The sequence below is a fragment of the Callorhinchus milii genome, unplaced genomic scaffold (assembly GCF_018977255.1).
Source record: "Callorhinchus milii isolate IMCB2004 unplaced genomic scaffold, IMCB_Cmil_1.0 Scaffold17, whole genome shotgun sequence".
Taxonomy (NCBI): domain Eukaryota; kingdom Metazoa; phylum Chordata; class Chondrichthyes; order Chimaeriformes; family Callorhinchidae; genus Callorhinchus; species Callorhinchus milii.
The window spans coordinates 1832691-1853584 of NW_024704758.1; the positions used below are offsets into that span (position 1 = coordinate 1832691).

Consider the following 20894-nt stretch of genomic DNA (forward strand, 5'->3'; position numbering starts at 1 on the left):
CCCTCCTTATTTACAGGTAATCAGATTAGAATTGATAGATTTATAGCTATCCTCTACCAACTGGACGCTTCAAGACATTGCCCTGCAGGAAGGGCACTAGATAAATGCTGGTTGTTGGGAGCAAACTAGTTTTGTTCTCCGGAAATCATATAGAAAAACTACCTGAAGCGCTTTAGAGAGAAGCTAAATCTGGGGTTTATGCAATCAAGACACCTCACCCCTCCTGCCTTGGGTGAAAGGTTTGGCCATGTTGCCCTTTTCACACGCACACACACACACACACACACATATTTATCCAATGAGGTGTTCCATAATGGGTAGGAAAATAGGAAGAAACCTGGATTTAGCTGTTTTCAGGGACAACTCCTCTGGAACAAAGAAACGTTCCACCTATGGATTTTGTTGTACATTGTGGGATTCATTGCTAATCCCCAGTGTGAGTCACTTGGTATTTGATCTCATCCAATTACTGGGTCTTTGTCCCATTTAACGCCTTGTGCATCTTTAGTTCCCAACCCCATCCCTCTCTCTTTATTTAGTATTCACCTGCCTGACAATTCCCCCAGCCCCACTGCCTGTAAATCAGGCACAATTTAAATTGAAATTAAATTTCACTAACCCTACCCCACTCACTCTCCATTTCGTCTGGCCCACGCCCTCCCTCCATAAACTAAATTTGAATCAGGCTGCCGGGTTTGCCCACACAGTCACTACACTTTACAGCCTATTCCCGTGAAGTCCTTCGACAAGAATTATTATTATCACGGCCCACCTCAAAGACCTCCTCTTCGACTGTGCCTTCGGCCCTCCACCTTTGTTTTAACGAGCTTATAAACCAGTTTCAAACGACCCCCTCTACTCTCCGTTTGAGTTAAAGTCTTCAAACCCGCTGCCTCCAACCTTTCACTAGAAATATCTTGTTTCTTCAAATTTTGAGAGACAGGTCATGGGAATAGTTATCCAGCAAAAAACCCAATAAACGTTTCACTCAGTTGGAGTAGTTGTCAAATCAAACTGAAAAGCTATAGTTTCCTCAAGCCCAAACTTGTCCGACTCTCAAAAAAAAGGATGGCTCCTTTGTAAAGAGAAACTTTGACAATATTGAAGAGGATAAGGCGGGGATGTCTGGCGGATTAAATTGATCTCCTTGAGTGAGACTTTGTGGGCAGAATATCCTCCTGCTGCGCTATGGGTTTCTACGTTTCTATATAAATTTTGCTTTAATACCAAGTTTCCCACAGGTTCCCTTTTTCATTTATATTACATATATTAAAAAAATGAATCTTGGGCATGGTTTATACGAGGGTTGTCCAACTTTTTCTTCCCATCTCACTACCCTCTCATTTCATCTGGCCCCCCCCAATCCCCCCCTCCCCTCCCCACCCAATTGAGTGCCCATAACCTGTAAATGTTATGTTATATAGCTTATGTGGCCCTTGGACGTTTCTCAAATAAGGCATTCGGTCCTCAGCAGACAAAGGGTTAGACCCTCCCCTGGTTATAGCAATAATTATCGGATGCAATCCATCCCGAGAGTAGTTGAGAATCAATCTCCAGGAGATGGAGAGGAGCTGAGCTAAGATGGCAGGTTACTTCTCACCCACCTGAGCTTTATACAACTCGCTAGTGCCCGGCTCGGGCTCGCGGTTTGCAGTGCGAAGCAAAGTGCTTTGAGACGTCTTCCCAACACGGAAAGAGTTGCATGAATGTACATTGTTGTCGTTGAGAGAATTCTAGAGATCCGTATTTTATTCCACCTTCCCCCGCACCCCTCCTCTCCCCCGGAGATTCCTCTTGTCAGGGCAGTGCCTGATTGTTCTTCACTGGAAGTCACGTTTAGTGTAGCCTTTCTGCAGAGAGAAAATAAAATAGATAATTAATAAAATAAGAATGATAATAGTTGCGTCTGCTCCGTGTGTTCTGTGGGCACATACCACGAAATAGAGCACAGCAAAATGATCTGCTGCTGTTGGGGGGGACCCTAAAAAAACCCACAGCAGAATCCAGAAATTATTAATAATTATTTATAAAAATAATAATCCTTGCATTGGATATAGCGCCTTATGTCTTAAAATACTTCACAGGTTATACAGTAAAGTGGATTGACTGTGTATTTTGTGGGCGAAACGTGACAGCCAATTGCGCACAGCAGCGTCCCACAAACAGTAATGGATTGAATCACCAAATCACTATTATTTCTTTGGAGGGATTATTGCCCCCTGGAAAGCATTCTGCCAATCGACTAACGACCAGGTTCCTACTTACTGCTAGGCAAACAGTGTGGATAGGGAAACTAGCCTAAGGTTTTGCCCTGCCCAGTGTGTTCTGTGAAGCGCTTTGGGACGTCCTCCCGACGTGAAGAGCGCTATATCAAATGCAAGGATTATTATTATTATTATTATTATTACCCGGGTCTTCTCGCTTGCGAGGCGAGCGCGCTAACCAGTCCACCACAGGACTATCTTGTGTTATACCCTGCTCTTCCAAATCTCCCACAAGAAGTCTTAACAGTCTTTTCACTGTTAGGCCTGGAGCCAAGGTGGTGAGAGATTGGAATGAAAGTTGGGGAACAGCATTTTGCGTAGCAACTCTAATGTTGTCATCATGGCAATCAGTTACTCATCTTGACATTGTGGTTAACTGCATCATGAAAAGGAAGAGAGAGAGAGAGTGGAGACCCACCCTGACGCTCTCAACCTATCTGATTGCTGTCAGATCTGCCCTCGGGGAGGAACAGGCCTGGGTTCCTCCCCAGTCAACCATAGGGTGAGAAGAGAGATGGTGAGTCAAGGCTTGTGGTTGATGCAATATTATGCATTGTTTGGCAGCTCGGAACCAAATGTGGGCTTTTCTTTTTGTGCTTCGGCGGTGGTGGGTGGGGGGAGTGGGGCGGAGAGGTTTGACTGTATAACCTTAGTTATAAATTCACGCATCTCCCTGGAGGGACAGATACACTCATCAAAGAAACAGCCATTAATCCAACACATTTCTCCGGTAATTGTACTGTAATTGTACTGTCAGCATCAGGGGTGGTGAGGGCAATTTTTTTTAATATATGAGCGTCCCCAAATTTGGTTTACAATCGCTCTAATCCAGAGAGCCCCAAGCAAGAGCCAGAAAGTTTCGCTCACGAAATACACAGTTCTTCCACTTGACAGTATATTCTGTGAAGCGCTCCGAGACGTCTCAATGACAACATGATTAAGCGCTATATCAAATGCAAGGATTATTATTAATATTAACAGGGAGCATAAACATAATGATGGTTAATAATGAATAATAACTATAATCCTTTGGCATTTGACATCAGGACTGCACCCTCAATGTAACATCTCAGGATTAATTATCTGCTAGTGACTTGCTGGTCAGCCCAGCGCTGGTTCTTACCGCTCTGTACTCGCGCTGCATGGACTTGTAAAACCACATGTTCGCCAGGAGGCTGGCCGCTGCTTTGTTGGTTTTATCGTCCCCACTGAAAAGGAAGAACAAGTCATTAGAAAAGCAAACAAGCACAACCACAAGCCCACATTTACACTCCTAGAGATTTTCAGAAGGAGGCCATTCGGTTCTTCGAGTCTGCCCTGGCTCTCAGAGCAAGCTGTGCGTTCAATCCCACGGTCCTGTCCTGACCCTACACCCCTTCAAGACTCTGTCTTTGGCGACTCAAAGCGCTTCACAGAATATAATAATAATAATCCTTGCATTTGATAGCCTTATCACACCTTCGAGACGTCTCAAAGCGCTTCACAGAATATGCTGTAAAGTGAATTGACTGCATGTTTTGTGGGCGAAACGCGGCAACCGATTGCGCACAGCAGCGTCCCCACGACCACTGTCGTGGATTGAGTGACCAATTATGTTGGAAGGATTATTATCCCCGGAAAAGTGATCCGACAATCGACTAACAACCGGGATCCTACTTACTGCTGGGTAAACAGAGGTATGTGGAATAAAGAAATGTCTTAAGGTTTCGCCCTGCCAGGGATCGAACCCGCTTGCGAGGCAAGTGTGCTCGCAAACCACTACGCTACAAAACTCCACAAAATTCATCTGGAGGTGAGCGGTGGTGTGGGGGTTGGTTGGGGTGGGGGCAGCAATGATAAACGGTGAACTTCGACCACCCTAGTCACAACAGGGACATTCCCCCTCTCTCTCCCCTCCACCCCAAACCCCCTCACCAGCTCCCGAGCCGCCCACCTGCTCAAATTGGTCTTGACGTTCATGAGCCTCTTGAGCCCGTTGTGGTTGACGATCTGCTTGGGGGCTTGAATGGTCTCCACTACCAGGTTGTTGAGCACGGAGCAGATGTTGACCACCACCTCGGTGTGCGGCATAGGCTGAGTGCTGTCCTCCGGCAACTTGCTCAAGAGCGGTCCGATAGTGCGGATGGCTGGAGAGGACGGCAGGGAAAGAGATCCTTCATAAGTACAGGGAACATTCACCGTGAGTAACAAAACAGGGTTCGCCATTCCACTGGAGAGGCACAGGACGACGAGATTTGAGCCCAGTAGTAACACGGATAGGGAGAGACACGAGAGACAGAGACAGCGCACACATACGCGCGTGCGCGAACTCACCCACAGATACAAACCCGTGTACATATACCGTGAGAGAGGCACGTGCGCACACACATGCACACCAAGACGGTGAGGTACAAACGTGGACAGATGCACGCACACCGGGGAGAGAGCCAGACACACATAGAGCAAGAGACAGAGAGACACACACACACACACCCCTACAAACAGATGTTGGATTGTTTGCAGAGGTTGTCAAACAAATACCGATCCAAAACAGAAAGCTTCACAAAAACTCCTTTTGTCCTTCATGTAGGACAAGGGATAAGGAAGGTTTTGTCCACATAAAGACCAGGATTCTTTTGTTCACCTTCAAAATCTCCTGCCAGGCTAGAGACTATTGTGACTGCACTCAGGCTGGTGACTGAGGTCATGGCTGGGATTTAGTACCTATTTACCCAAGTTATACAGAGATTAGCAGTCATGCGATCGCCGCGCTCACACCTACACACTCCACACACATCCCCCCCCACACACACCCCACAAACACACACCCACCCACACACAAACATATCCCTCCCACACATAGACACGTACACCCACACACACATAACCCACACACAAACTCCCCTCCCCCCCCACACACACCCACACCCACACACAGGAGGTGGGTTAGTTCCCCTGTAGAGCTCAGCCTTGGTGCAGCCGTGAACACTGTTGATGGCACGGGGGCAGAAAGGGAAGCCAGGTCTTGTCCCCGGGGTAAACTCGCCCCCCACCACCACCCCCGGTTTACACGTGAGGCGGTCCCTCCGCTCAGTGACACTCACAGATATCCTCCTTGTTCCTGGCGTGGGCGGAGAGGTTGCGAAGCAGGCCGGTCGCAGCTCGCATCATGGTGGGGTCGTTGCCCTTCAGCTGGTCAATAATAGTGAACCAAGTGCTGTCCTGGTCTGTAGTCAATCGACTCATCACAGAGGCCCACTGAGAACACACGAGAGGCAACAATAAAGACAGCTGGATTCCAACAACAACAGCCTGCAATTACAGAGCGCCCTTCCTTCATGCCACACAGTGCCTCGGAACTCTGATCTCTAACTTCCCCCCCGCCCCCGTTTCCCCCAAACACCCCCCATCCCCAAGAAAAATTTCATAGCCTTTAAAATAGAGCTGCTGGAGTAGAGGCTCACTATAAGGCTGCTGCGTTTCGCCCACAAAATATACAGCCAATTCACTTTGCAGTATATTCTGTGAAGCGCTTTGAGACGTCACGAAGACGTGATAAGTTGCTGTATCAAACGCAAGAATTATTATTATCACAAGACCCGCGGACCCACGGCCGGCCGGGCTCTTGAACGCTAAAATAAATTAGCCAACGTCTGCGCGATAAGATCTCACCGAAGCCACTTCCTGCGCATCCACAGAAAGTGATATCACCAGCAACCTGCCGATCTGAAAGTCGGCCATGTTGTTTGAGCACGGGCGGCCAGTGGGCAGCGAATGAGAAAGCATTAATCACGGGCCATTGGACAGTGGGTTTGGATTTCAAAGCCACCATCAATCATCATTACAGTGGGGTTCTGCCATCCTCAGGCCCTCCCAACCGCCCCACCTCCGAAGGCGCTGTCCTCTTCCTTACCCGGAAGTTTCCGGCTGTGATGTTCTGCAGAGCCCCCAGGGCTGCCTCGGCGGTCAGCTGGTTGACGCTGGCCTTATCCAAGAGCTCCTTGTACATCTTCACAATGGCCGGGTTCCACAGCCACTCCATCCCCTGAGGGTTTTTGGAGACCTCGGTGAACACCGACATGTCCGTGTTGATCTGAGGGCAAAACAGGAAGATCATGTTCGACAGGCAATTCAGAGTTACAACGATTTACATAATAATGTAATCATAATAATCCTTGCATTTGATCCAGCGCCTTATCCATCTTCGAATCGTCTCAAAGCGCTTTGCAGAATATACTGTAAAGTGAATTGACTGTGTATTTTATGGGTGAAACGCGGCAGCCAATTGCGCACAGCAGCGTCCCTCAAACAGTCGTGGATTGAGTGACCAAATTATTCTTTTTACAGGGGATTACTGTATGACCGCCGGAAAGTGATCCACCCGCTGTTGGATGACTAACACTCAGGTTCCTACTTACTGCTAGGTAAACAGAGGTGTGTGGGGTAAAGAAATTTGCTTCAGGTTTCACCCTGCCCGGGAATCAAACCCGGGTCCTCTCGCTATCTGGTGTGACACCCTCCTCTTGCAAATCTCAACCTCAGCCGAGAAGGTGGAGTCTCACCTCTTTGACCTTCCTGCTCTGGGGGGTGAAGCATCCCACCACATCCTCCTTCTTGTCGTTCTCGTTTCGGCTGGGACCTCTCAGACGGTGCTGGTAAGCCGAGGGGATCTCCTCGTACAGGCGATAGGACAGGTTCCGCAGAATGCAAGTGGCGTTTTCCACACTCTGAAACGGGGGCGAAGTGTGTGGGGGGTGGTGGGGGGGGGGAAGAGGCAGGGAAGAGGATCTTCAGTTAGTCTCTGCAGTTGCGATAAGCTTCACAAATGTCTTAAGCGAAGTGTTAGTTTGCCATCTGTCATTGGCCCGAAACACCACTGCCCATTGCCGGGTCAATCTCTAGCTCAGTGGATGGAGTGGATGAGCAAGAGTTGGAGTGTTCCTCACGCCCCCTCCTACTATCTCCCCCACACTTCCCCCTTCTCCACACCAACACAAATAGATTCTGGTTCTAATGTAGATCATTGTCAGTAATCGACAGACTGGATCCAACCCAAAATAGAACCCCTTAAAACCACCTCCCCCACCCGGAAATAAAACAGCCATTGCTCTGGGTGTTATGAGCTGTTATTTCCAAAGTACTCCCCAAGACTCCCCCCCCACCTCCCTTCCTCCCTCCAAGTCCATCCTCCATTCCCCACCAGCTATGAATGGAGTGGTTGAGTAAGGGCAGGGTGTTGGACGAGTGTGATTGAGTATGTGTGTATATATGTGAGTGTAGGCATGTAGGGGTGTCCCAGCTGACACCAGTGTGTGCATTGATGTCTACCTTGTCAGCTGCTTTTCCGGTATCGAGAGATTGCTGAATGTAGTGGACGAGAGAATCCACCAAGCCTTTTATCCCTCGCATTTTCCCCCGAGTTTCCTCTCTCCCAGAGCTCAGATTTCTGTACAAAACACCAAGGGAAGTGGCTTATTGTGTGGACGTACAAACAGAGATATCATGGTGGGGGGGGGGGGGGGAGAAGAGATTGGTTATCAAACATAATTCCCTCCCAGTCAAAGTAAAAGGCCTGTTCCAAAGTTCTTGTGGTCCGCGGGCCAGAAGTGGCCCTCTGGGACATCAAGAAGTGCCCCCTACCCCCCTCTCCCTGAATATGTGTGCAAGTTTAGGCTAGTCTTTGTTCAATAACTAATGCGTTTCCAATTTTTACTCGATTGACTATTTCTTGATTGATGGCCTAAATCAAGGATATTTGTTTTTACAGCGCACCCTCTTAAGAATATTTATTTTGTTGGCCTACCAAAAAGTTTGTCCTCCATCACTGTCTTAAACGGTCAGATAAACACAAGCGTCCAGGTTTGGGTTTGGAGTAACAGCTCAGTTCTCGTATCCTTACGCTCTCAAAGAGAGACGTGAAGTTCCGGTGAGGTTACCACTGCGCCAGATTTACGCATCTCGGTGGAAATCTTACCTAAAGTAGCCGGTGGTGTTGTAGAAGATTTCTTCCTCAGTGGAGTTTGGGAACACAGAGGTGCCAGCATTCCAGCCCGACAGGGGAATCAGGATTCTCTCCGTCACTTCCTCGAGGGTATCTTGAGCCAACGATTTCTTTAACATCTCATTGGAGGACAGGTTCCACAGGATCCCTGGAAAACAGAGACAAACAGGGTTTAGTTATTTTTTAATGCGTCAGTCCATAACCCAACCGGTAGCTCCAACAACAACTAGCGCCCCTCACACAGGGCAGCGTCCCAGAGCGCTCGACAGTGGCGGAGCAAGATGCCAAGCCCGGGGGGGGTGGGAGGGTGTGGGAGCATTGCAATGTCAGCTGTCCTTCGGATGAGACATTAAACCTGAGATCTCCTCTGTCTGTCTGTCTTCAGACTTTTTCTGAAGCACAATTCTGAAAGAAAAGGGAGTCTCTCCCGGTGTCCTGGCTGACACACACGCGCACAAAATACACACATACATACACACACACTCTGTGTGTTCTGTGGAGTGGGGAGTGGGGGGGGTGGGATTTGTAGAGCAGAGAAACGAGTGAAGTAGGAGGAACAGGACGTAGGAAGGTAATTAGCTGCTATTTATTATACAGACAGGTTGCAGTTGAAGGAGGTTCAACGCGCTAAAGGAAAAGCTTCAAAAAAAGTTGAAAAACTTTCAAAAGTTTTTTTAAAAGTTTCATCCCAGTTTGCAGAGCATTGGAAAGAAGGTGGAGCCCACTTTTCTGGGCGGGGAGAGGGTGAAGCTTATTAAATAATACAAATAAACTTTTGCTTTGATACAGCACCTTTCATGTAAGCGGATTGATGACTCAAAGTGCTTCACAGGATTTTTACCTGCTTCGGTCTACACCCTGACGGCAACTACATCAAATTATAGTTACATTGCCCCTTTCGCATCGGGAGGACGCCCCAAGATGGCAGAGAGACTCTGGGCAGTTAGGTAGGCAGTGTGTAGACGTGAGACTGGTTAGACTCAACAAACTTTGGAAAGGGAGAGGCAGCAACTGGTAAAGAAAGGCATTGCTTCTTCTCCCACCGCGTATCGCCACACCCGGTAATAATTATGGGTTTGCCAGCCAAGCGCAAACAGGTTCTCTCATTCCTGTTTGACTCGTACCTGCAGGAAGGACGAGGGGGAGAGAGAGAGGGGGGACAGTGCTGGGAGAAATCGAATGGATTTCTTTTTGTGCCCGGGGGTACGTCTTTGTTTTTGAAATCGCACTGAACTATTTCTCTGCGGCGAGATTTCAGGGAGAAAGGGTTTGGCTCGCAGTGACCTGAAATGGAATCATTTCTCCCCATGAATTAGCCTCTACCCTCCCCCCCCCCACAGGCTCTGCCCATTGCCTCCCTCCTCTCTCTGTGTCTGTCGTATGGGTTCCACGAGCAACGCATCTTCGTTTTACATAACTTTAAGAAGCCGTCACACGGGGGTGTGGGGTTAAGACCGGGAGGAATTTCAGGTCTCTGGTGGGTGGGGAGCCATTAGGACCCCCCCACCTCCACCCTAGGAGGACCTACCCGTGATGTTGGTCTTCAGCTCCTCGTCCGTCTCTTCCAATGCCTGCATCATCTGAGATATGCCATTCTGCTTGACGAGCTCGTGCTTGTTCTCGGTGTTGTTGTAGATGAGGTTCCTCATGGCGGCAGTGGCACTGCGCTGAACCTCCAGCGACGGGTGGTTGAAGAGCCCGATGAGCTGAGGGATGGCTCTCAGCAGATAGGCCTGCAGTGGGGGGGGGGGAGAGAGGCGGTGGGTGGGGAGACGTACTCAGTTCAGCAAATAGTCATAGGTCTCCGAGACGTTACCCTCCGTTAGTGGTGTCCAACCCATGAAGTGGGTGCAGCGCAGATTCACCAGAATGATACAAGGGCTAAAAGGGTTAAATTACGAGGACAGGTGGCGTAGAGTTAGCTTGTATTCCTCGAGTTTAGAAGGTTGAGGGGTGATCTAATTGAGGGATTCGATAGGGCAGATACAGAGAAACTATTTCCTCTGGTGGGTGGAAGGGAATCTAGAACAAGGGGGCATTGTCTTAAAATTAAGAGCCAGGCCATTTAGGAGTGAAATTAGGAGGCAGTGACAACACACCCACACAAAGGGGAGGGGAAATCTGGAATTCTCTCTCTCCCCCAAAGGTTATGGATGCTGGATCAATTGCAATTTTCAGTACTGAGGTGGATAGGTTTTTGTCAGGTCAGGGTATCAAGGGATATGGGGCAAAGGTGGGTAAATGGAGTAGAGGTACAGATCAGCCATGATCTTACAGAATGGCAGAACAGGCTTGAGGGTCTTGTTCCTATGTTTCCCACCCCCACAACATTCACACCGGTCTAAGTAAGTCCATGTTTGATCGGTCGTGTGTTTCCAGGTTTTTCTTGACTGATTATTTTTTGATCCATGGCACGAAGATGGAGTTCCAGAGGGTGGGGGCAGAAAGGCTGAAGGCCCGGTGGGTAATGCAGGGTGGGGCAGGGGACATGAAGGAGGCCAGTGGCCACTGAACCCAGGGAGCTGACAGATTGATTTGGCCAGGCAAAATAACACAAGTCACCGCGCTCCAGTGAGTCTTGTGATGTGTTCCTGACCATGTGATAAGGCGCTGATCATCCTCACCTGCTTCTTAGCGCCTGCATCGTGGTAGCACTTGTGCTGGATGTAGCTCGCTCCCACCACCTGACTGTTCACATCACCAGAGCTCAGCAACTGCACCGCTGTCGGGAGGTCTAACCTATCAGCACTGGAGAGAGATTCAGTGGTCAGAACCGGCACGGACATTACCCCATATACAGTGACTCCAGCTGAACATGGGACCTTGCTGTGCGCAAACTAGCTACCGTGTTCCCTCCCCTGCCCTCCCCCACCCCTAAAAAAATACCCAGTCACGTTATTTTCTGTGAAATGCTTTGAAACTGTTCATTTTGGTTGTTTCAAAATAATAAAACGTTCCCTTTTAACCCTCCTGGAGCCCTCCCTTGCTTCCTTCAAGGCCCATCTCGAGACTTTCCTCTTAGACTGTGCTTTCGGCCTCCCTCCCACCCCCACCCCTCTTGATTCCAACCCTCAGCTCGGGTGCAAACCCTTGACTGTCCAGCGTCTTGTGATGTCCTCCCCACATGAAAGGCGCTGGTATCAATCCAAATTTGTTGTTGTTTTGTGGTTGACCCAAGGGATGAGAGGCAGAACCTCAGAGACACCTTGATGGTTTGTGATGTACAAAGCATGATGGGGGTGAGAAGGGGGTCACAGACAACACTTACTCTGAGATCATGTTTTGTGTAGTCGTAAAGGACTGGGACTGCTGAGTCTGGCCGTCGAATATGTCGCTCATGTTGCTAGCGGGGACTCTCAGGCTGCTCAGCGAGGGAGCGCGTTGCATTGACTTCCGGTTGGTGCTGAAGGTGCTGGAGGCGCTTCTCTCCCGGGCTCCCTTCCCGTGAACTCTCTGCAGGGTGCGCTGTGCCGGGGGCCGGATGTACAGGGCTTGTGTGTTCGCCATATCCTCCGCCTGGCTGGTCATGGCAAACATGTCAGCTCCGCTCACGCTGTTGGCTTTCCTCACCGAGGGGTAGTTCACACTATAGCTTCTAAACGCACCAGACTCGCCGCCCACGGACATTTGTTTGTAGTAAACGGAGGGGTTGATCTGTTCTGACATCACGCTCACATCCCTCTCCTGTAGGTTGGGCTGCATGAACTGGCCGTTCATTTGGGACTGATGCCAGGAATCCCTTCTCACCACCTGCCGGGGGGGAGCCGAGTGGAGGGACAGGGTGTCAATGTCCGGCTGTCTCTGGCTGTATCTGTATTCCGTGACCTTCCTGACGGACGCCGAGGGAGGAGGGCCAGGGATGTGCACAGACATCGGTCTGTATCTCTCATCTACACGACGGCTGATCTGACTGGCTCTGGGGGTCTTGCGGATATTGACGTCAAAGGCCGAGTAGGAGGACGACCCAGGGAATTTGTGCTGAGAATGGTACCCCGGGGGCTGGATGGTCTGATGGCAAGAAAATATATATATTAATAATAATCATAATCAGAGTGTGGCAAAAAAAATCAGCAGCATCATCAGAGCACGCATATCTACTGCATAAACTACCAACTACCAACACGACATGTGCAAGAGAGAAAGAGAGAAGGAAAGAGAAAGAGAGAAAGAAGGACGAGGATTTTCAATTCGATCCCCTGGGGGAGAAGGGAGGGGTGGGGAGGGGGTTGTGGGGGAATGGAACGCACAAGCAACCAGTGAGAGGTTGGGGAGCGATGGGTTTGGTGCGGGAGAGGACACGGAGGCTGGCAGGGTTCTGGGATGTGGGTATGAGGGAGTAGCCGGGGAGGCCGATGGGTGGAGAGCGAGGAAATAAAGGACATCAGAAGAAAGCGATGAAGGTGTGGACGGTGGCTGCTCACCGAGTACTTTCTCTCCGTGGTGAAGATCTGCGATTTGGACATCGGCATGGTTGCTGTCTGGTAAGAGCTGCTCAATTCTGTTGGGTTAATTTACAGCAGATGTTAAGGCTCTGTTCAAGGACTTGCCTCAGACTTTCCTACCCTCTCTCCACACACACAGCCCACACCACCACCACCACTATGTGCCCCTTCAAGACTGAGCTGATAAATTGAAGCTCTCTTAACAATGCTCCGTGGCAGTGAGTAAAGCAAACCAGATGTTGGGATGTATCAAAAGATCAATAACAAAGCCAAAATAGTGGGGTAATCCTGCCACTGTATAAATCATTGGTGAGACCATACTTAGAAACTGTGTACAGTTCTGGTCACTGCAGTACAAAAAGGATATTGGAAAAATCGAGAAGATAAAGAAATGATTGAGGGGATGAAAGGACTGGACTATGAGGAGCGACTCAGTAAATTGGGTATGTTCACGCTGGAAAAGAGAAGATTGAGAGGCGATATGATTGCTGTCCTTTAAGATTCTAAAGGGACAAGACAATGTAGATCATGACAGACTGTTTTTCAATTTGTTCTGAATAATAAAACAATAGGACATGGTCTCCAATCAAAGGGAGGTAAATTCAGAACAAATCTACGCAAACACTATTTCAGTGCACGAATAGTGAACCAGTGGAATAGGCTCCAGAGGGAGACGGTTGAAACAGCAAGTATTGATTCCTTCAAACACAGATTAGATAGTTTTCTTTTAGGAAATAACATCATGGGGTATAGTACATAAGGATTTTGGGACATATGTGCCTACGACCACCAGGAAGGTGGAAGACGAACTTAGATGGACCTTGGTCTTTGTTCGTCATTTCTTATGTTCTTATGTAGGTGGATAGATTTAAGACTGAGGTGAATAGCTATTTGTTAGATAAGGATAACAAGGGATATGGGGCAAGGGTAGCAAATTGGAGTTGATGTACAGATCAGCTGTGATCTTATACAATTTTGGAACAGGTTCAAGGTGCTGAAAATGGCCTCCTCCTGTTGCTATGTTCTCCCACCATCACCACTTTCTCTGCACACCACTCACACCATCGGGAGGAATTGCCTTCTGTATGGAAGGCAATGGGAGTCTAACATCTCAAGACAAGAAGGTCTGAGCCATATTAGCCAGGAGGAGAAAACAAAAGCCATCAAAGAGGCAACAAAGATAAATATCAGGTTTCAATAATAATTTGGTCCCTGACTCTACCACAAGTATCTCAAAGCAGGATATGCTGTAGAATGGATTGACAGCATATTTTATGGATGAAACACGGCATCCAATTTGTAGACTGCATTGACCCACAGTGGTGGAGTCAGGGACTAATTGCTGAGTGCAATTGGATACCACGTTTCGCCCACAAATATAGTCACTCCACTTTATTGTATAATCTGCAAAGTGCTTTGCAATGTCTCAAAGACATGATAAGGCATGTATCAAATGTAAGTATTATTAGGGCGAGAATCCAGCAGAGCCATTCTCACTGGTAAAAGTTATAATAATAGTAATTCTCATATTTGATACAGCACCTTTCATGTTGGGAAGACATCTAAAAGCACTTCACAGGGTGGGGAGCGGTCAGGGGGTGTTGACCAGGACCCCAGGAAAGAGTGTATATAAAGTGCAGTGACTGTGTTTTGGTAGCAAACCCGGCAGCAATTTGAATACAGCCATGTCCCACAACAGACAAAGTGAGAGACTGATTTTTTAGCATTGTGTTTGCACAATGTTGTTGGGACGCAACTGTGAGCCAAGCCAGCACTCGCAGCATCTACCCTAATGACTGGTAACGCTTTGTCTTTTAAAGGCAAAATACCTCTGGGTGTAAACTGAGGCTGAGTCTGACAGGTAAAGGTTTTTTGTGTGAATAAACTAAATAATTTACGAATTGATGCACTCAATTGTATTAGTAAATAAAGCAGCCCGGAGTAGATGGAGAAGACTTCATCAATGATTTATCCATCCATCCGCCTGCCTTCTCAACTGCTGGCAAGACATCAGTCGATCGGGTTAATGGCCGTCTTTTGCGAATGACGTGCCGCATAAGTTTGTCTCGCACCCGTCCTTCAGACGAGATGTAAGAGTGAAATTCCATCTGGGCCCTGTTCGGGCAGGTGTTAAAGATCACGTGGCACTAATCGAAAAGAGGAGGGCGTTTCTCCTTCCTGGTGTCCTGGTCAACACCCCCCACCCCACCACTCCCCACAAGCCCCACCCAGATAAAATTGGTCACTCACGCCATGTTCACCCACTTGTATCTGAAAGCAGGATGTACTGTAGAGTGGATTGACTGCGTATTTTTATGGATGAAGCACGGCAGCCAATTTGCATATTGCAATATCTCACAAACAACCGTGGAGTGAGCAACTAATTTTATCGGGGGATTGTCGGCCAGGACACTCACTGACATGCTTAGGATGTTAACTCATTTTCCTCCCTCCCACCCGCCTGCAAATTCTCTGCATTTGTCTGTAAAATTGTGTTTGAACAAGACTCTGGGTGGAGGTTAGCAATGAGTAACCATAACTCCAGCATGAGTCAGAGAGGAACTAAAACCAGCTGATACATAGACTAATAGATTAGATAGGAGAATGTTAGTCACCATCTGGAACAGACAGGTAACCGGGGTGGGGGTAAGTATTTTGGGGGGAAATTTAACAAAACAGGCAGATCAGAGAGAGAAATGGTGTGTCTGGCACCCAGGTGATGTGGTAATGGTCACAGAAGAGGAGGAGGGGCAAAGTGAGCTGTTGTGGTCTGAGATTATTCAAATAAATAACTCTGGTCCGTCTGCTTTGTTGCAAATTACCCCCTTCTTTGTTTTGCATTATTAACACCTTTTTCCCCCCTGTTTTGTTGCAATCTCACCTTTGTTTTGCACCATTGACACCTCTTTAACCCATCATCCCCTGCACTCTACCCCATTTTCTCGTTAGCTTCCTTGCCCTGCCTCCTCTCTGTTAACCCTTAAAAGCCTCTCCCTCCCAACATGTCCCAGTTCTGACAAAGGGTCGTGGACCCGAAATGTTGACTCACTTTCCTTTCTCCATAGATGCTGCCTGACCGCTGAGTGTTCCCAGCGACTTCTGCTTTTGTTTCAAGTTACCATCCCGACTTTTATAAATAATAAAAGTCCATCATTTATAAATAATAATCCTTATCACGTCTTCTAGACGTCTCAAAGTTCTTCACAGAATATACTGTAATAGTGAATTGACTGTATGTTGTGCTCCAGACTCAGATTAAGGAATCCTGTTTAGAAATACCACAAATTTAGACACAGATATTCCACCTCCCACCCCACTAAAGAATTACAGTTTTAGTTCTGGTAACACAAATAGTCAAGAGAGTTTTTAACTGTTAAAATAACTCTTCAAATGAGTTAGTGGGGAAATGGGATAGGAACAAGGGGAGTAACCTTTGCTTTTATGTCGGGCCACTAGATTTGGAGAATTCTAGTATGTTGGTCTTTCCTCTCTCTGAACTGCGCTGAGGTTGTTACACTCTGAAAGTTGGCGATTTTTTGTTTTGCTTAGGAGAATTTTGTTACCCTGTGGTGAAGGGGAGATGGGATGGGACTTGTGGAGGGTGGAGAAGGACAGAGAAGTATCACAGAAACCTACTATAATAGCAACTGAGAGAGAGGTGGAGACAGAGAGAGGGAGAGAAACAAAAGTACCTGATCTGAGATTGAAGTGCTGGATCCATTCAAATGTTCAAGATTGAGGTGGATAGATATTTGTTAGGTCAGGGTATCAAGGAATATGGGGCAATGGCGGGTAAATGGGAGTTGAGGTACAGATCAGCCGTGATCCAATAGAATAGTGGAACAGGCTCGAGGGGCTGAATGGTCTATGTTCATATGTTCCTAACACAGAACCCCAGGTACAACGGATGACCAACCCGCAACCGCGAGCGAAAATCGTGATTCACACACACAAAAACAGCGGCACCAAAAATAATGGACTTTTATTAACTTGGGAATATCCCGAAGGTGTGTCTGCTTGATCTTAAAAAGTGCGCGATTGTAATTTGCAACCGCATGGTTCATGGTTGACGCCTCATAAAGCAGAGGACTGCTATACAATAGCCAGGCAAGATAAACGGACTTTGTCCAGGTAGGTTTCCATCCTTCGAACACGTGTGCTCAGACTCGCTAAGTTTTGTGAGATTTGCATTTTACCGAAACTTCCCCCCCCCCTCCCCGCATCCTTCCCCAGAGGGCAGGATATGTTGACAGTGAAGCACAAAAGACCTGGAACAGAGACAGAGTGGCTTTTGTCAGGAGAACGGAATAGGTACGAGGGAAAACGTGGCAGAGGATCCTGGCTGTGCTCTTGGTGAAGGTTTAGTTGAGCTGCTTCAAAGTTAGGAGAGTTTTGTTACTCTATGGTGGAGGGGAGATGGGATGGAACTTGTGGGAGGTGAAGAAGGACAGACAAGTATCACGGAAACCTACTATAATAGGTTCTTAAGCAGGAGTAGACCATTGCCCCAGTGATCTACCATTCCAAGTTCCCAAATGATTCCCTCCGCAAACCCATCACTTTAACTGATAAAGGAATCCAAATTAGAAGGGCGTTATCTACTTTCTTTTTTCCTTCTGGTTAATTGGAACCACTATTACCACTTTTCCCAGCTCAGGATTTGTGAATGGATGCAACAATGTCTTGTTCAGTAGAATCAGTAGAACAAAGAGGAAACAGGTTTAAGAGTTGCAAAAGGGGCCAATTGGAGTGTCACCTATGTGAGTTCAAGTCCTGACGTGGGATTTAAACCCACAACCTTCTGACTCGAAGGCTCAGCCACTAAGCCAGGCCGACAATAGGCCCAAACTATCTATAAAGTGTACAATCATGATCACTAGCCCCTCTCTCTGCTTCAGAGAAACTACAGGGGAGGAGGAGGCCATCTGGCCATCTAGCTGCCCCACTGGAGCTGTCTATTCTCTACTGAATTAGGTTCGAAACCCAGAAAGGCGAAGAATGTCAAACTCGTTTGAAATTCTCTGTTACCCTGGAATCAGCGCAAGATATGTCGAAACCTGCACAAAACTAAGATAGCATCAAGCTCCAAATCCCAACGAAAGTGTTTTTCCTGTATCTCTAGTTTTCAGATTGTTAAATTCAGGCTTCACTGTATCTTATATAATAATAATAATCCTTGCATTTGATATAGCGCTTTTCACGTCTTCTAGATGTCTCAAAGCGCTTCACAGAATACACTGTAAAGTGGAGTGACTGTGCATTTTGTGGGCGAACCGTAAATGTGTGGAAGGAATCTTTCAGGGAGTTGATTAGGCGAACCAAGTCTACTCCTTCCTGCTCAGCATCCACACGTGAAAATAACAGGAACTCGAAAATAATACCATGAGGATGTAAAAAAAGGGTAAAAGTGAAAGTGGGAGCTCACACCAGCAACCAGCGACATTTTTTTCTTTGTTTGGAAGTTGTGAGAGACTTTGAATACATTTAATACGAACAGCAACGACCGTGTTGAGAGCGACAGTGAAAAAATTCGCAACGTCTACTGACACAAAACATTTTGCAAGTCAAACCCTCAGAGCACAAGGTCGGATTTGCTTATAGTAAAACCTGATATTCAGGGACTCTGAACCTTGGACAAGGGTAGAGGCAACTCACGACCTGCCCTCTGCCATACAGTAACTACTCTGTGGTTCCATGATTAGGAACATAAAAATGCTAGACGCAAAAAGACCAAGGTCCATTCAGTTCATCGCGCTAACAGTTGCAAGCACATGTCAACAACAACAACTTGGATTTATATAGTGCCCTCTATGCCGGACGGCGTGGAGGGCGCTATATAAATTCAAGTTGTCCTGTCCTGAAATCCATGTCCTGAACGACTCATACATCCCCAAATATTATTTCCTAAAAGAAATCTCTCTAATTTTCTTTCGAAAGAATCGACACTTTCTGCTTCCACCATCTCCCTACGGAGTCTGTTCCATACATTTACCGCTAGCTCACTGAAATAGTGTTTCTGCAGATTAGTTTTGAATTTAGCTCCGCTTCAATCTGGTTCTACCTTTCTGGACAAGATGAAACACCTCTTCACTGTCTACATTATCCAGTCCCTTTTGTATCTTAAAAACAGCAATCATATTACCTCTCAACCTTCTCTTTTCCAGAGTAAATACACCCAGTTTAATTAATCAATTATCAACATGTTTCTACAGGTAAGAAAGGCACTATCCCACATCTCACTAGAGGTATATTACTCAGGCAGTAATTTTCATTATACAGTACTTTCAAATTCAAGCAAAGAATAACAAGCTTTCAGTAACAAATGATTAGAATGACACTTTAACTGCGAATGCATTGCATGAAGTTAGAAAGATAAAGAGGCGGAGAGGGGTTGGTGGAGGGACACAGAAAAGGCATCCAACAATAGAGGGAATTGTACAGTATATATACAGAGCCCTGAGGCAAGTAATGTTATACGGCACAGAGAAACAGCAAGGGATGGGAATGGATAGAGAGTTCCAGTGGGTGAGGTAGTACCAGCACAGATTAGAAGAGGTAAATGTCCTTTTTAGGTGCCGTAAACCTTCCAAGATCAGAATTGCCTTTTCAAACCACAATGGAGCCTAATAATATACACCCATCACACACGCAACACACAGAATACACACACAGCACACAAAATACACACCCAAAGTACACCAAATACACACACAGACATACTCACATATCTCTTTAGGTGTAGTAACTAACTCAGTAGAGCCCTGCCCTGGAGAACAAGAGCAAAGGGAGATACACAAGGTAGGAGAGATGAATTACAGGGGTTACATTAGGGGGGAGGGCAGGGAGGGCATTATTAAAATAAGGTTTAGTTTTTCATCTGGGGACTTACCCCGATTTGGTAAGCCATTGGCTCTCAACATCATCTCCACCTGTTGCTGGACTCGGATGTTCTTCCGCTCAGGGTATTGGTGTATCTCGTTCCTTTGATCCAACTGCAGCTCAGAAGGCATGGCCAGGGTGGACTCAAAGCTTTCTGGTGGTAAAACGGATCTGATAAACGGCGCATCTTGCAGAAGACTCATCTTCTAACAGCTAAGAGAAGCCAGTAACCAGCCAGCCAGCCAGCCAAGTACAAACCAACCAACAACCAAACCAAGAAACCAACACTCCGCAACCACTTGTGGACCAGAGTTCAACCTTGATGTCCCTGATTCGATCAGTCCACCTGCTATACTTGCTATGAATACTGCCGAAAGTTAGCTCCAAGTGTTAAGGCAAGCAGATCCTAACTTTCCCCACTGACTGCCACGGAGAGACTACACCCAGCTCAGTCCTTGACAACAGCGCTGGGTGGGGAGAGGTGGAACCGAGCTCCACCTTCCCACAGGTGAGTCAGATATCAGGTTCCACTCGCACACGCCTCCACATAAAAAACCCAGCCCTGCTCTGACATTGATTCTTGTCCTTTATTCACGCCCTCCTCCCCTTCTTGTATCAGAAAACACAAACTGTGAATTTGCCCAATTTCAACATTCCAGGATCGTTTGAACAGATAAGTCCACCTCCCTCTGTCCCTCCCGCTCTCCCTTCTCCTCATTATCTGATCACCTGCTCTGTCTTCAGTCTTTTTTTTAACCCACCCTCCTGGGCTCCCTACCCCCTTCCCTCTCCCCCTACACGCCCCCCCTCCACGCACACGCGGGGTTACGTGTCAAGGTGTCAGCAGTGTCAAAGACTTTGGGATGTCCTCCTGATGTGAAAGGCACTGTATCAATGTAAACTTGTCATTTGTAATCTGCTTTTCTTAATAATGATGTTAAAAAGCTCGCAGGAAAATCCCAGGTACGATTCCCGGACTGTGCTGAGTTAGTGCAAACTGTATCTCTAAGGGACCAGGGGTGAGGAGGAGGTTGGTTGGAATCAATCAGGATTTCTTGTTCCCTATCGCCACCTGGAGCCCGGCTGAGGATAATAATAATAACAATGATAATAATAATAAAAATAATACCTCTTTTAGCTGAGGTGGGTGTCAAACGAGGGTTTGTTTGGCAACATAATAATAATATAATAATCCTTGCATTTGTTATAGCACCTTATAACGTCTTCGAGACATCTCAAAGTGCTTCACAGAATACACTGTGAAGTGAAGTGACTATATTTTGTGGGCGAAATGCGACAGCCAATTGTGCACAGCAGCGTCCCCATAAA

The 20894-nt window shown here is 47.2% G+C and overlaps 1 protein-coding gene across 2 annotated transcripts; it reads right to left on the bottom strand.

The window, feature by feature from the left end:
• Positions 1-1406: 1406 nt before the first annotated feature.
• Positions 1407-20000, bottom strand: LOC103186016 (plakophilin-3). Of its 2 annotated transcripts, none has more exons than XM_007904809.2 (13): positions 19576-20000; positions 12666-12742; positions 11513-12252; positions 10869-10992; positions 9773-9977; positions 8218-8392; positions 7572-7689; positions 6806-6970; positions 6157-6336; positions 5348-5501; positions 4198-4390; positions 3388-3472; positions 1407-1850 (listed from the first exon to the last, which is right to left on the bottom strand). In XM_007904809.2, the coding sequence occupies exons 1-13, from the start codon at positions 19766-19768 to the stop codon at positions 1821-1823; spliced, it is 2439 nt and encodes an 812-aa protein (XP_007903000.2). In that variant the 5' UTR covers positions 19769-20000; the 3' UTR covers positions 1407-1820. The 2 variants fall into 2 exon arrangements, with proteins under 2 accessions (XP_007903000.2, XP_042197462.1); XM_042341528.1 differs by lacking the exon at positions 19576-20000 and adding an exon at positions 19411-19454.
• Positions 20001-20894: the final 894 nt, after the last annotated feature.

Excerpts from the sequence above, each read along its gene's own strand:
- LOC103186016 (XM_007904809.2), bottom strand. The coding sequence starts at position 19,768 with ATGAGTCTTCTGCAAGATGCGCCGTTTATCAGATCCGTTTTACCACCA. Across the intron at positions 6,337-6,805 it reads AGAGCAGGAAGGTCAAAGAG|ATCAACACGGACATGTCGGT; the intron begins GTGAGACTCCAC and ends TTTTGCCCTCAG. Across the intron at positions 1,851-3,387 it reads TGCAGCGCGAGTACAGAGCG|AAAGGCTACACTAAACGTGA; the intron begins GTAAGAACCAGC and ends TTCTCTCTGCAG.